The following is a 15,166-nucleotide window of genomic DNA, read 5'->3' on the forward strand; positions in this document are numbered from 1 at the left end:
CGCCTCGCCTCAGCGCCGCCGCGCGCCGGCCCCGCCCCGCCCCAACGGCCGCGCAGCGGCGCGGGCCGCCTCGCGCCTCCGCACGGAGCGGCCGGCCGCGAGGGGCGGGAGGCGGCGGCGGACTTTGCCCGCCGCGCAGCGCCCGCCCCGGCCGAGGCTCTGGAGGCAGCCGAAGGCGAAATTCCTGTGCAGAGTTCAAGCGCTCAAACCGTCCCCTCAAGCCAGCCCTCAGCGCGGGGCGTGCGCCGGGGCCCGGCCCCGCCGCCCGCCCTCCGGGAAGGGGGTGGGGGGCGGCTGCGGGCCGACGGCAGCGCACGGCGCTGGGGAGAGCGGCCAGGCTGCCCGCGCAGCGAGTGCGTGAGTGGGAGGGTCCTCGGCGCCGTGACGGGGACGGGCTGGGGGAGACGCGGCCCCGCCGCTCCCTCTGCCCCCGAGGGCCGGGCCTGGGCCTTGTGGAGGCCGGGGAGCAGCGGGGGCCTGTACCAGCCTGACGGCCAGGGTCGGCACATAAATTCGGTCGTGAAGTAGGCAGAAAAAAGCGAGGTAAGTGGGCTTGAACGGCTTCAGCAGCAGACGTGAAGTTTTCTGCTACACCTTCACAAGCGGTGGACTTTTCACTGGCGGAACCAAAGCAAAACTTTTCTCCAGAGGCCCTCACAGTGGCTTAACAGAAGCTGCACACACGGTCTGCAGCTCAGGGTGGGGGAAAGCAAGACCTGCTTTGACCAGTGGCATTGCCCCTCACCCCGCACGCAGAGGCCCAGCAGGAGCAGGATGGCCGAGTCTTGCGGCCCACAGCGAGCCCCCAGCTCTGCTGCGCTGCGCGTCCCTGCTGCTGGGCGCCTGCAGGAGAGCAACCGGTTTTACGTCTGCCAGAGGGAGTATTTATGTCATTATTTTCACCCTAGGAAAGCAGGAGAGGAAGTAAGAACTCAGCTGTTTGTTTCAGGATCTGTCTGAAGGAGCTCAGGTCGGATACCACTCATGCAGGAAGGCTAGGGGTGGATGGGACCACACGCAACCCATATGACAAAAGGGCTTGTTCTTTAAAACTAGTGTTTTAATCAATCCTGCTGTGGATGCTGGATTCAGATTAAGTCAAAAGAGTTTGATTTCTGACCTCCACACTTCATTAAAACCACAGAAATTCATGAATCGCCCACACATCAGTTCTCAAATTCACTCATACACCAAAGTCTGGGCACTTAACTGACTTCACTTCCTATTCACTTTTTGAACGTTAAGATTTAATTCTTTATCTCCAATATTATGCTGCCAGTACTGTTCCATTTAGTATTTTTCCAACTTAGATGAATTTATTGATACAAAACAAGAAAGCAAAGAAAATCATGAAGTAACATTTAAATCTAAATCTGATCAACATATGTTATGAAGCAGACTCAAAATACTGCTCCACTTAGTTAAAAGAAACATCACATATACCATTCTTGGCTGGTAATTCTGCCTTCTAGCCTAGACAGAGACTACTGACAACAGAGACCAACTGGGTAGGTAGAGATGGTTTTTTAAAGCAGTCTTATTTCCGGTTAGTTTTAAAGAGGACAGCTCTGCTTGGCTAACAGTAGTGCTGTCCAGTGTCCTGTAACTTTCCTAGAACCACTTTCTTGTTAGAAAGTCTTTCTGTTCATAAGGCCCCCTATGAAAGCAGGATACCCAGCTCACTCTTCGTTGTAGACTGAAAGTCCTTTAAATTTAAGAGGCTAAGAGTCACCCCAGGGACCTAATTTCCAGTTCTTTGACTTAGCTTTCTTACTGAGAGGGCAAGCTGATGTAGTCCTTAGATGGCCTACACAGCCTCATACATAGCTTCCTCTCCTTTTTGCCTCCCCCCACCTTTTTTCAAATAGTGAAGTAACATTTTCTTCATCTTTCACATTTACATTGTCCCTTAGAAAAATACATTTTTGCATGTGGCCCCAAATCAACAATCATACAGTTGCAGTGATAGATAACTGGGTGAAGAAAGAAGGGAAAAATAAAATACAAGGGTTTCTTTACCATGCAAGCCTGATACTGCATTTAGATATCTTACAATGATAAAACAGACCCTGAATATGTAATTTTGAAATTTCATAGTCCACTTTTAGTTATATAACTTACAAGTACATTACTTCTGTGTTGTAGCAATGGAATTTTCCTGCCAAGATGTTCTTCCTTGCCGCACTCCTAAAACCACTGTCATTAGGCCTTGTTTAGAAGCATCTACCTGTATTTTTAAATTTTTAATTAAAATGAGGTTCCAATGTTTAAGTACTGCAGCACTCTGGTGAATATATGTATGTATAGTTTAAGTTGCTGCATGTGTTTCTGCAGGTCTGTTTGCTGGTTCCTGGGGAACACCTTACTGTGTAAGTTCATAAAAAAGGCATGATGCTTCGGAATCCAGATAAAGACGTGCAGTAGTATTCCAAAACACCAAAAAGACCACTTCTTGGTGGCGGTAAGTATAGAACACTCCAAGAGAACCAGGTTGTTTATTCCTATTATTTTGACATGACCACGACAGTATTTAATCAGAGCTGGCCTTAAAGCTAAATTTCCTCACTGGGTAAATTTCATAGTCAGCTGCCCCAGCACATCTCAGAGGCCTGGGTGGACCTATTTTTTGGTCTAATAACTCAATGTTTCCAATTCATAACTGGAAAACACAATTCAAATACATTCCTCAGGAACACAGTACACATTATAAGAGAACCAAAGAGAACCAAATAAATCCTTTTTTTTTTTTTTTTTCTCCTCCCTCTGTAGTTTTAATGTGATACACCATAGGCTTAGTAGGCAGCACTTTGGTCAGAAAGTAAAGTAAATTTAATAGCCTCATGAAGCCCACACCAAAACAGGCACGCTAGGTTTTGTCCTAGAGTTTGTGAACTCCAGGTATCTAAATAATAAGCATCAGCCATCTTTCACTAGTAAAAATATAATTCAGATTATAGAAATGAAGTTTCTTTCCCAGATTACCAGGACCCAGGCCCATATTCCACCAACACTGTAAGCCATCTGCCTCCTGTTGTTCCTGAAGCAAAGAAATACTGTGACCCAACAATTCTGCATTGCTGTAGAATTGTATCCCTCCTGATCACAAGTAAAATAAATCAGAAACAAGTAAAACTTCTTTACCTTTTTTCTTCTACTACATCACAAGAAGCCACCAAACCTTCTAGGAATCTCTCCCCCTCCTCAAAGGACAACCCCTACCTTCAGCTGTGATCCATTTTGAATCTGCCATATGAGAATCAGGTGTTTTGACTTTTGACTCTGAGATCAGACCTATCCTCTGTATCTGTTTTTAAAAAACAAACAAACAAAAAAAACCTCCCAACCAACCAAACAAACCCAGCAAACTCCTTTCCGATGCAGTTGTTTGTTTCTTTTGTAGAAGTTTCAGGAGTTGTATAGCCCATTACAAGTCTTCCTAGAGCAGATTCATGTTTCTTTCCATCCTTTCCCTCTGAGAAGAAAACTATATTTGCATCTGGGATCTTACATCAAAGTGTAAATACATACAACTGTATTTGGAAGACTTCTAAAGTTTGTCAGGGACCCGCACTGAATTTAGTTACAGAGTTTGTCCTTAAGGGCTTCTGTGTCCTATCATACATCATGCATCGGGGTTTCACCCAAGAAAATGAGTATAGTTCTGTTCTGCCTTTTAGTCAAAAAAAAAGGCTGATTATTTCAGCATCCTTAAGACATATTTCCTTGTATTGAAATTAAACAGACATAAACATACAGGGCTTAAATTACAAAACATTGGATAATTATGAAACATTGATGTATAAAAGTCAATATTGATTACTGAACTCCTTTCTAAAAAAATTAGGTTGCACAAGAATAATGTAGTGTTGAATAGATTTTCAGCACAAAGCTTGCTTAACTTTCAGATGGGCAGCACGTTACAATGTACCAGCCTCTGGATAGATGGCTCTGTACAGAGTCCACAGCGACCCCTTAAACAGAAACTGTGGGCCGGGGAGACACACTTGTTACAGCTTATTAGTTAAGGCAGCCAATGATATCCTTTTCAAGTAATTGATTATGCCAAGAGAAATGGCTGCAAGGGGAGAGGGTGAGAGAAACATACTTTGGACTGGCTAGTAGCATCAGTACTTGGGCCATTTACTTACCTGGGCTGTGAAAATCTTGGATTCAGTCCCATACGTGAACCTCCTACTCAGGATCTAGTGGCATCAGGTTGTAACTGTACTCAGAGCATTCCTGCAGGATCTGATTTTAGTAATGAAATAGGAAGCCACAGGAAGGCATAGGAAGTTTTGCCTTTGCCTCAAAAATCAGTCATTTTTTACTTTTTGGGATAGCTGAAAATGAGTTTCTCTGTTAAGCATATGTTTTGTAGAGACATTGTCCTAAGTGTGGTCTGGCAGAAGGTACTGTGGGCATACTCATGATTTCTGCTGTCATGAAATGGCCATGTATTATCACTGACTGACAGAGAAGTTACAGAAGAATACATGAGATGATTGTTTTTTCTTAAATTCTCATCTGCTAGAGGCAGATGAAGTGAGACTACTGGGTAAATAAAGGTTTCCATCCTTTATGGTTTTGGCAAAGACTTGAAAATATGCTTGCTGTATCCACCTCAGGAACCAGAAGCAAGTCAAAAGCAAGCAAGGCGTTTTGCATTCAGTTTCATGGATCTTTAAATAACTGGATTTATCAAGATTAGGAATTATGGGGTAAAAGGTACTGCTGAGGAAAGAAGACATTGTGACCAGCTATATCTTTCCAACATCCACTGCCCTGTGCAACAAAACTACCGTATTTTACAGTAGTTCTATGGAGTGGCCCCTTTTCTTGTGGATCTCACATTTTTAGTAATTCTTACACTTCAGTTCTGTTCTGTGTATGGGAATCTGCATGACTAATCTGGAAATAAAGACATTTGGACTCTGTTTCTGCTAAGTTGCTAAGGAATCATTAGCCTGTACGTCTTTCATGTTGAAAACTGACATTTTAGAGATCATACATTGTAATGATTTTTACACCTTAATTGGGACTTTTTTGTTGTTTTTGTAGGGCAAAACATTCGATTTTAAGACAGAAGTTCTACAAGAGTGATGCTATTAGTAAAGATGTCATATTTAATCAAAGGAATTAAACGTTACAGTCCTATGATTGAAATGCATAAAGTAACAGGAGCTCTGTTTAAAGCACGCATACTAAAGAACATCTTAGGCAGCAATGAACAACAATCTAAGACCTCACATACGTTGTCTCAATTTCATTATGAAAATGCAAACTCTCATAATTACATCATTGTTGGAGCTGGATCAGCAGGGTGTGTATTAGCCAACAGACTGACTGAAGACCCTCTCAGTACTGTACTACTTTTGGAAGCAGGCCCTAGAGATACCCTTCTATGTAGTAAAAGACTGATGTGGAAGATTCATATGCCTGCTGCATTAACATATAACCTGTGTGATGAGAAATATAACTGGTATTACCACACAACATCACAAAAGCATATGGATAATCGAATTATGTACTGGCCCCGAGGCAGAGTGTGGGGTGGCTCCTCATCTCTGAATGCTATGGTGTACATTCGTGGGCATGCAGAAGATTACAATCGGTGGAGCAGGGAAGGGGCTGTAGGATGGGACTATGAGCACTGCTTGCCTTATTTTAAGAAGGCACAGACACATGAACTGGGACCAGATCAGTACAGAGGTGGAAATGGACCCCTGTATGTGTCAAGAGGGAAAACAAACCATCCTCTTCATCATGCATTCCTGGAGGCAGCCCAGCAAGCTGGGTATCCATTCACAGATGATATGAATGGTTATCAGCAAGAAGGATTCGGCTGGATGGATATGACTATACACAAAGGTAAACCACAAAGGGTTTAATAAGTAATTTATGTTTCTGAAGCATCAGTGGTATTTCAGAAAACATTGTGGAATACAGACATATAATCTACACTAAATGCCAATTTGTTGTTTGTCTTAGTGAAGAGCTACTGCACTCTGCATTTACTCCTTGTTCATTTTATAGCAGCTTCCTATCTATCTGTGTATTCTGTGTTTCAGTGAAAATTGTATTGGCTGGCAAGTCCTGATCCATAGTTGTTGTTTTGGAAAAGAGGGTAGGTTTTCAGAATATCTTTGTGAAGTTTGTCATGTTAAAATAAAATCTTTAGTTACTACATTGCATTACATTTGCGTTGAACTCTACACGAGAATGTTTTCCCCTTTTCCCTATATAAACATCTAGATTGTTATGGGGAAAAATCTTGAAGATAACTTAGCAGAGCATGAGTATTTTGATGTTTAATGTAAATATGCATTGCAGGTCAAAGATGGAGTACAGCTAGTGCTTACCTTCGTCCAGCCATATCACGCCCAAATTTATCAGTCACAGAGAAGACATTGGTAACAAAAATCTTGTTTCAAGGAACAAAAGCCATTGGTGTTGAGTATATGAAAAATGGACAGAAGAAAAAGGTAAGAAATTTTACTTTCCTGTATGAAAGACATCGGTCAAAGCAAAAATAAAACTTCTGAAAAAGCTATTCAGGCATACAAAAATCTGTCACAGCTGAATACTGGAGCCTGAATGTCTCGGGAAAAATCCTGGATCAGTCACTTCTACACTGCCATTATATATATAGTTTTGGGCTAGTCATGAAACAGTGAAGAAACAGGACTTGTAGTTGTTCGTGGAGTGAATTTGCGATCTCAGTCTGATGAGACTACATTGAACATGTGATCACATCTCAAAATCTTAGGAAAGGGCTCTAGAAATCAGAACAAGAGTGAGATTGAGACTGAAAAAATGCCTTTTGTCTATAGTTATTTTGATAAGGGACAGTTGAGGTACTTCAGGAACAGTGGAAGTTTGAATCACCATTACATCTTAATTCTGTGGATAAACAGTAGTTTGTTTTACAGAGTCCAGTGACTTCTATAAGACCTAAAACATTCTCATTTCCCTTATCTCTGTATTACAGCTGATTATGGCGTACATAACTAGGAAATTACCTAAAAGGGGATTTGTATGTTAATAACTTAAGATTTTTAGTAACAAACAATTTTAAAGCAATTGAAAAGTGTTTCCTAGTAATATGCCTAAAGAGAGGAGAGTACCAATTCTGACTTTTTGAGTTCAGTAAGGCTTAAAAGACTAACCAGACAAAATGTGATTCTGTGACTAAACACCTGCTAAAAGTTAAAGTGTAATATAAACTGTTCTTTCACCTTCTAATTCACAGAACAGATCAATTGTTTTCTAAATGGATTAGTATAGTTATTATCATTAATAATGCAAAACAAAAGTTACAGAAATTTGACTGATTTCTTGAGATGCTAAATGTCTGTGAAAGCAGTGTCTCTGGTTGCTTTTCTTTTGTCATTATCAAGATTAATTTTATTGAAGAAAGTCTTGGAAAGATAACTACATATGATCAAAGGTATGTTCTGATTGCTGGACTACTTTAACTGCAAATTAGTTTAATTGGTATGAATTTTCATTTATGTGTATATATGTATAAATTACAGATAATGAATTATTGTCTATATTATAAAAAGTACACCTTCAAAGTATTTCCCTTTCATTTTTTCAACATTAGAATTGCAGGACTTATTTGCTTTCACTTTCTGGAAAATTTTATAGCTATCAGAATGGAAGAGCTAATAATTTTGTAACATTATGAACATCAAGGTGTATTAAAATGTTTCTGTTTTTACAGTCTATTTTAGAATAAAGTTAAAAGATCATCTGGCTGATTCAAAAGCCATTCAAGCCAGTGGAAAGACTTAATTGATTTTTGCAGACACTGAGGCCCAGAAAAGCGCTCAAGAATCCAGTAAGCACTTTAACAAAAGCAGGGTAGGTAGATGAAGCATTCATGGAATTCATGGAGGATTCTGAATTCAGATTCAAGCAGAAGAGTGTATCTGCAGGGAAAATAAAAACCCAATGTTTAATGCATCAGGCTAAATAACCACTACAAAAAAGATTCAAAGTCAGTTTTCCTCCTTGCATGTACCAAGTCCAATGAAAGACCAGATATGGGCTAGGAATAACTATAGCGCTGACTTTGCAGCAAGTGTAATTTAAACTTGCATTATATGAACTCTACTTGAAACAAAAAATAATACATATCAAAATAATAAGTTTTGAAACATGTTTTTAGCTGGAAATAAAAATCATAATGTATGTTTATATTACTTAACATACAGGGTCTCTGGTACCTCATATAACATTCAAAGTAAAGATCTTGGTATTGACTCAGCAGTCCCAGATATGCTGTTTATTATCTAAACAGATGAGCGATTGCCTAGACTGAAACAGTATTGGACAAAATGTCGGCACTGGCTGTACCTGCAGCAATATTAGATAATTGATCTTATTAATAGATTTTAATTTTATTATAAGGAAGAATCTCATTCACTGTCATTCTGCATAGCTGAGGTATCACTCAAAAATAAGAATTACTACAAGTTGATATGCATTCCATGCTGATGTTTACTATCACTATACTACAGAAACAATTAGCACTTTTTTATGTTACTTTAGAAGCTAAATATCCCATCTAAAATAAAAACAAGGGGCTACTCATGATAGCACCTTAAATTCTGCACAAGAGGAGAAGCAGCTCAATATTATGGTATTACTTCTGCAAATGTGTATTGCTCTAAAATACTGAAATAGATGAGGTAGCTTTAGAGTTTACATCAGATTTAAATTGTTGTTTACTTTTTATTTCTTCCAAGGTGAGTTTGTTCTTTTGTAAAGATAGTGAGTCCTGAATCTTTCTTTTCTAACATGTAAGAATTGCTATTCAGTTGGTGTTTAGTTTGTAGTCAACCACCTAAGTCAGTGTGCATACAAATGATATCTTGTATGTCAGCAGGCAAAACACTTTTGAGTAGGGAGAGTGGAGTACATTGAATGTGTGTGTTTATGAGCCATCTCACTGGAACTGAAAAGAGTAGTTTGAAAAAGGCTGCGTTCACCCACATCACGTTCTTTCAAAGAGCAAAGGGAAAGGAAGGGAGTGCCAGAATTTTTTCACTGAACACATAGTTTTTTCTTTTAACAATGAAAAGCAACAGGGGGAGGAGTTTTTTCCTGATACTAAATTTAAGAAGTATAGGAACAGGGAAAAGGTAGTAGTCTCTGGATGCAAATAACACAGAGGAGGATTTTGGCAATGCTAAAATGAGAGAATTTCTTGCCAGAGTAGAGAGGAGATGTGCCAGAAACATTGCAGGGAAGATTTTAGGAAAAGAATGCAGCATAGAAAACTGAGTCAAAGGCAGATTAATAGTTTAGCTGCCTAAATAGTGACCAGCTCAGGGGCTTGTATTCTAACTGCTCGATGAAAAGGCTGTTAGTAAAACAGTATACATATATATATGTATACGTATATGCTCTGTCAGAGTTTACACAGTCGTGTGTTAGTAACTGAGGGGCTTCTGAGGACTCAAATGAACAGAAACCAAACATTAATCTTGGTTCAATTGAGGAAATACGCTTTTGAGGATCTTTGAGCTATCATATCTCTGAATTCAAAATCTGCTTGAGCCTCAGTTTTTGTTTACTAACCCGTATAGAAAATGGAACGGACACTTGGCTAACAATCCAATCATAGGTACTTTTTTCCTGGCAAGTAGCACAGGCGTTGCTGGCAGCCATGTTACTGGCTGAACTACAGTTTGAGCATATTATAAACATGAGAATAAATGTGGAAATGATTAAATTGAAAGTTTGAGCATTTCTTTCTACAGAAAATTCTGGCAAAATAGAAAAAGCATTTAGAATGAGAAGGAGAAGGGAGAGAAGGGTATGTAAACTGAACCAGAGTGGCATAGCTTAACAGATCCTCTTGACTTTTTACCTGTATTTAGATCAAGCTTAATAATATCAGGTCTTTTATACTCATTTTGTTTTAGGCATTTGCCAGTAAGGAAGTTATTTTAAGTGGAGGTGCTATAAATTCTCCGCAGCTGCTTATGTTGTCTGGGATTGGCAATGCAGATGATCTAAAAAAACTGGAGATCCCTGTTGTTTGCCACCTTCCTGGTAATTTTCTCATTTCTTTTCACCTTTCTTCTTCCTAAGGATGCAATTCAAAGACCATTAGGTAAAAGAATTGATGCTGGGGGATCTTAGTAGACTTTATGTTGGGTTGTGTGGACTGAAACTAACAAAGTTTCAAAGTTACAATGGAAACATTCATTGATTCATCTGAAAAATGCCGCTGAGCATCATTAAAGCAAAGCAGCTTAGTTATCATTCAGAATTTTGAAGGAAGAGTTTTGAGCTGCAGCAGATTGTTTTATTATCGTATATATTAAAAGCTGAAAGGAATAACATGGATTTATGAAAAATATCCTTTAAACTAGAAAAACTGATATCATATTCAGAAGTCATATCTGGCACTTTCAGAGCATATTATATATCTGTCATTTAACTTTCTGTTTTTATCCTGATCACACTGTCTTTATGTAAAACCTTATTCTGACATGAGCAAAAGATCAATATGACTTATGGTTTTGGCTCCTGCAAGAGGTTTAGTTCCCATTTATGCTGTTTTCTGGTAGCAAATATTGTATATAATTGTTCCATGTGAAATAACTTCATTTTTTTTCCTTTCTTCTCTCTGTACTCCATTTTTAACCTTTTAATCAGGAGTAGGCCAGAATCTTCAAGATCATTTAGAAGTGTACGTTCAGCAAAAGTGCACCAAACCTATTACTCTGTATAATGCACAAAAGCCAATTAACATGGTGAAAATTGGTCTAGAATGGCTTTGGAAGTTTACAGGTATGAAACAAAATATGAAATTGTTCTACCCATTTTTTTGCTTTAGAATTATCACAGAAAGTCTTTTCTCTGTGAGCTTCAAAGTCCGAGACCTTTCATATAAATTTTTTTCATCTTCCCTGCATAAATTGGAGTTTGAAAATGGGCATGAATGGTTTCTTCTTTGTAAATTGGAATCTCTTAAAAGAAATACTATGTCTTAGGTAACAAATGAGGTTTTCATACACTTTTTTTAGTGCCTTAAAATCTTTTTCATTTTAAGAAAAGATCTGCTTTTTAAATCTGGGCACCACTGAGAAAAGCTGTTGTAAAAAATGAAGAAAAAAAACTATTTAGAAATTGATACCATATAGAAAAAAAGATATTATAGCTGGATTCCTTTTTTCCTTTTAATTCTCTGAAGAGTTATTTTGTTGCTGTCATCAGATGCCTTCAGGCTTTTATGTAAATTAGAAATTGCTCCTATTAAAATAACACTCATTTTATAATAATCCAGCTGTAAGTTGTATTTTCAAAAGGAAGTTGTGAAAGTTATCCTTGAAACTAGTAAAAATTGTTTGGCCAAATTCAGGGCTTTCGTCACTTATAGAATCATTGTTGACCCAGAGTGGCAACTTATACTGGGTACATGTGGCTTTTTATCATATAATAAGGATTTAGAGAGGACTGAATCATGGTGGCTCTGACATTTTAAATGGATGTGAAAATAATATAGTATAAAAAGAGGCAGGGGCATTGCAGGCTCTTCATCCATCCTCTGCATGGTAGGCACCGTGGATGGCTGCTACCTGTGGCTGATGGAATGGCCCTGCTGCATGCAGTGCAGTTAGGACTAGGTTGCTGCAGTCTGTTTCCTGTACATCTGGCAGGATCCTGAGACTAAATCTTCATCCAGAGTTAGACCATGGGCAGTGCTTCTGCCAGTTACAGTGACCTGGCTGTAACATCCCACTGTCACTCAAATAAGTGAGACTTTCAAAGTTACGCATATGCTTAAATTATAAGATGTTCGTTACAGATATGCATTCTTACAATTTCCATTGTGAATATGAACTACTCATAGTGGTGAAACAAGGGTTAAGAAGTGATTTTCTTGGTGTTTTTTGATGCCTTTAATGGCATTTGCTCTCTTTCTTACACTCTCTAGGTGAGGGAGCAACTGCGCATTTAGAATCTGGTGGTTTTATCCGAAGTCAAGCAGGGGTTCCTCACCCCGACATTCAGTTCCATTTTCTCCCTTCTCAGGTGATTGATCATGGTCGGGTTGCTTCTATAATGGAAGCTTACCAGGTGAGTTGTTGAAGGACATATTTCAGTAATGATGTGCTGTAGCAATTGTCAAGGAGGCTTACACTTTATTGTTGTAGCTGTTGATAATTTTATAGAATCATAGAATCGGTAAGGTTGGAAGGGACCTCTGGAGATCTTCTAGTCCAACCTCCCTGCTCAAGCAGGGCCACCTAGAGCATGTTAGACAGGGTTGCATCCAGGTGTGCTTTGAATATCTCCAGAGGAGGAGACTCCACAACCTCTCTGGGCAACCTGTTCCAGTGCTCTGTCACTGAATTTTTCAGTATTATATAAAGAGGTTGGCTAATCCTCTTCATTGGGGAAAAAATATGGACTTACTGTTTGATACAGCTACTAAAATTATCTTGCCATTTATCTCTGGGAAAGTATTGAAGTGTTGTATTATTGTTTGCAACATAGTGTAGTACCATTGTACTGGATACTGTGCAAAAACAAAACAAAAAGTGTTCCCTTTTCCGCAACAGAGGTTTAGGCAGAGGTTAAAATTGGGGGGGGCGGGAAGGAGGAGAGGGCATACCTTTGCTGCAAATCCAAGCCTACTTTAGAATATAATCTTGACTTTTTTTTTTTTTTTTTTTTTTTTTTTTTTTTTTTTTTGCTTATCTAACTTTTGAATCAACAAGGAATGTAGATTCCCCCAAAAATCTGTGGCAGGAAATGCCAGAGAACTGTCACTGAATGTACTTGTTTGTTCTTGCGAATCTTTTCTACAGTGATGATAGTAATTTTGTCCTCTGAATGCTCAGCTACTGCTAAATTGGAATGATTGCATTTTAAATGAAAAATCACATTTTTCTCGTTTAAAGTTAAAAAAAAATTGAAAACACAGGTATATTTCTCCCTTCTTACCATGCAATATCATATTTACAACTAATTTATATAAAATGGAAAAAATGTTCATATTTTGGTCATTTTCATTATCCTCTTGAACATGTGTTTAATTTCTAAAGACAGTCTGAGTTGCAAAAAAAATCACATTGAGTTCTGAACTGTGTCAGTTATGGCTGGGTCACGAGTGTTGTGTGGGCATTACAGGTCCATGTGGGACCCATGAGGAGCACAAGTGTGGGCTGGCTCAAGCTGAAGACTGCAAACCCAAACGACCATCCTATCATTGAGCCTAACTATATGTCGACAGGTAAATGCAGGTTCTGTTTGCTCTGATGTCAGCTTAGTTCCTTCCTGTTTCAGTAGCAAATTTTCTTATCTGTCCAACACCAATTCAGAAGTGCTGATTGGTGCATTGTTGTTTATTTTGTACTTATAAAAGTCAGTCAGTGTAATCATTGTGCAAAACACTGGGTGAATCAAAAAGAATTCCCTGTCAGGATTGCAGCACTGTCCTGTTTGTCTTATTCCTCTCTTCTGCTGTGGAGGAATGGGTCTTGGTTGGTTGTCTGTGCTCTTGGAGCTAGTGCTCTTGGATAGGAAGCAAGTATAGGGGAAAAAAAGAACAATTGTTAGCTCACTTATTCTTGGTGTGTGCAATATAACTGACATTTTTGCTCACAGTGAATGTAAATGTCTGTGATTTTGAAAAAAGTTCTGCTTGACTTTGGTTTTCAGTAATAAATGTGAGACTTCCATTTTTTTTCTTTGATGCTATTGTTAGTGTTATATACAGGGAAGTATTTCTAAGTGAAGGGAGTACTTAAACTCATCTTATTTTTCTCCATACAGAAAGAGATATTTGGGAATTCCGCCAGTGTGTCAAGTTGACCAGAGAGATCTTTGCTCAAAAAGCATTTGAAAAATTTTGTGGGCCTGAAATTCAACCGGGAAACCATGTTCAGTCTGACAAAGAAATAGATGCTTTCATAAGGCGGAAGGCTGATAGTGCTTATCACCCTTCCTGCACTTGTAGAATGGGTCAGGTTTCAGACAGCACTGCCGTCGTTGATCCTCAAACAAAAGTAATTGGAGTTGAAAACTTGAGAGTAGTAGATGCCTCAATAATGCCTAGTGTTGTCAGTGGGAATTTGAATGCCCCAACTATTATGATAGCAGAGAAAGCTGCAGATATAATTAAGGGGCTTCCATCACTTCATGAGAAAAACGTTCCTGTATATAGGCCCAAGACCTTGGAAACACAGCGATAAACAATGGTTTTATCCTCTCACACCTTTTGCCACTTTGGCTTTCGCTCACATGTTGGTGTCTCATACTGGAGTTGCCCACAAAATAAATGCTATGCAAATCAACATATCATTGTTAAGATAATTATTAATTTGATTCAGCCCTTGATATTAGACTATTTAATGATTTTTTTAAATCATTTGGCTCAAGCTTCTCATTTTAGTTAAACATGGTTTTTGTAGTACAATTTTAAATTTTTGTTGAAGAGAAGTTATTTCTAAATGACGGGTCAGTTGCACATACAAGCCAGACACACTGTGTAAAGAATTGCATGAAAGGATTAATGCATGATATTTTGAAAAGCTCTATGGTAAGCCCTGTTAGTTAAAGGAAGGATTTTGAACTGTTGTGAGCAGGTTATCCAGGAAAACAGTAAGCCAGCAATCCCTACACCCTGCAAAGGCTGGCTAAGTAAATGTAAGCATTTGTTTAAAACTCTCCCATTCACAGGACAAAGTAGTATGTATTAGAATTCTGCGAGCGGGAAACCTGTACGTATCCAGAATTTGTCTCTCTTTTTTTTTTTTTTTTTTAATGGGAACAATGCATAGTTTACAAACCCTCACTGAAAGTCAGCTTTAACCCCACTAAGCATTTTTAACTATACATAGCATACAGAAGGAAGATATACATTGTACTTTATCAAACACAAATTATTTTTCTAATAATTGCAGAAGAAGAGCTGAATTTGTAAAAAAATATATTGCAAAACTTGAATTTCTCATGGCTTTTTGCTATGTAGCTTAGCAGCATTCCATTCACAGTTTAAGCTGGTTTGAATATACTGGTTTATCACTTACCACAGTGCTTGCACTTTCCGTAAAGTTCTTCCTTAAAGTTACTGGCCTTTGCTCAAAGATGCGTGTTGGCAAAAGAATTTTCTCAGGAAATACTCCAAATAGTGCCTGAC

General features: G+C 38.8%; 1 protein-coding gene across 1 annotated transcript; it reads left to right on the plus strand.

The window, feature by feature from the left end:
• Positions 1-356: 356 nt before the first annotated feature.
• CHDH (choline dehydrogenase) lies at positions 357-14,323 on the plus strand. Its single transcript, XM_062585441.1, has 9 exons — positions 357-543; positions 2,335-2,461; positions 5,059-5,868; positions 6,331-6,482; positions 9,936-10,065; positions 10,675-10,809; positions 11,957-12,099; positions 13,156-13,258; positions 13,801-14,323. Exons 3-9 carry the CDS (start codon positions 5,100-5,102, stop codon positions 14,217-14,219), a joined length of 1,851 nt encoding a protein of 616 aa, XP_062441425.1. The 5' UTR covers positions 357-543; positions 2,335-2,461; positions 5,059-5,099; the 3' UTR covers positions 14,220-14,323.
• Positions 14,324-15,166: the final 843 nt, after the last annotated feature.

This window comes from Rhea pennata, chromosome 12 (genome assembly GCF_028389875.1).
Source record: "Rhea pennata isolate bPtePen1 chromosome 12, bPtePen1.pri, whole genome shotgun sequence".
In the NCBI taxonomy this organism is placed as follows: Eukaryota; Metazoa; Chordata; class Aves; order Rheiformes; family Rheidae; genus Rhea; species Rhea pennata.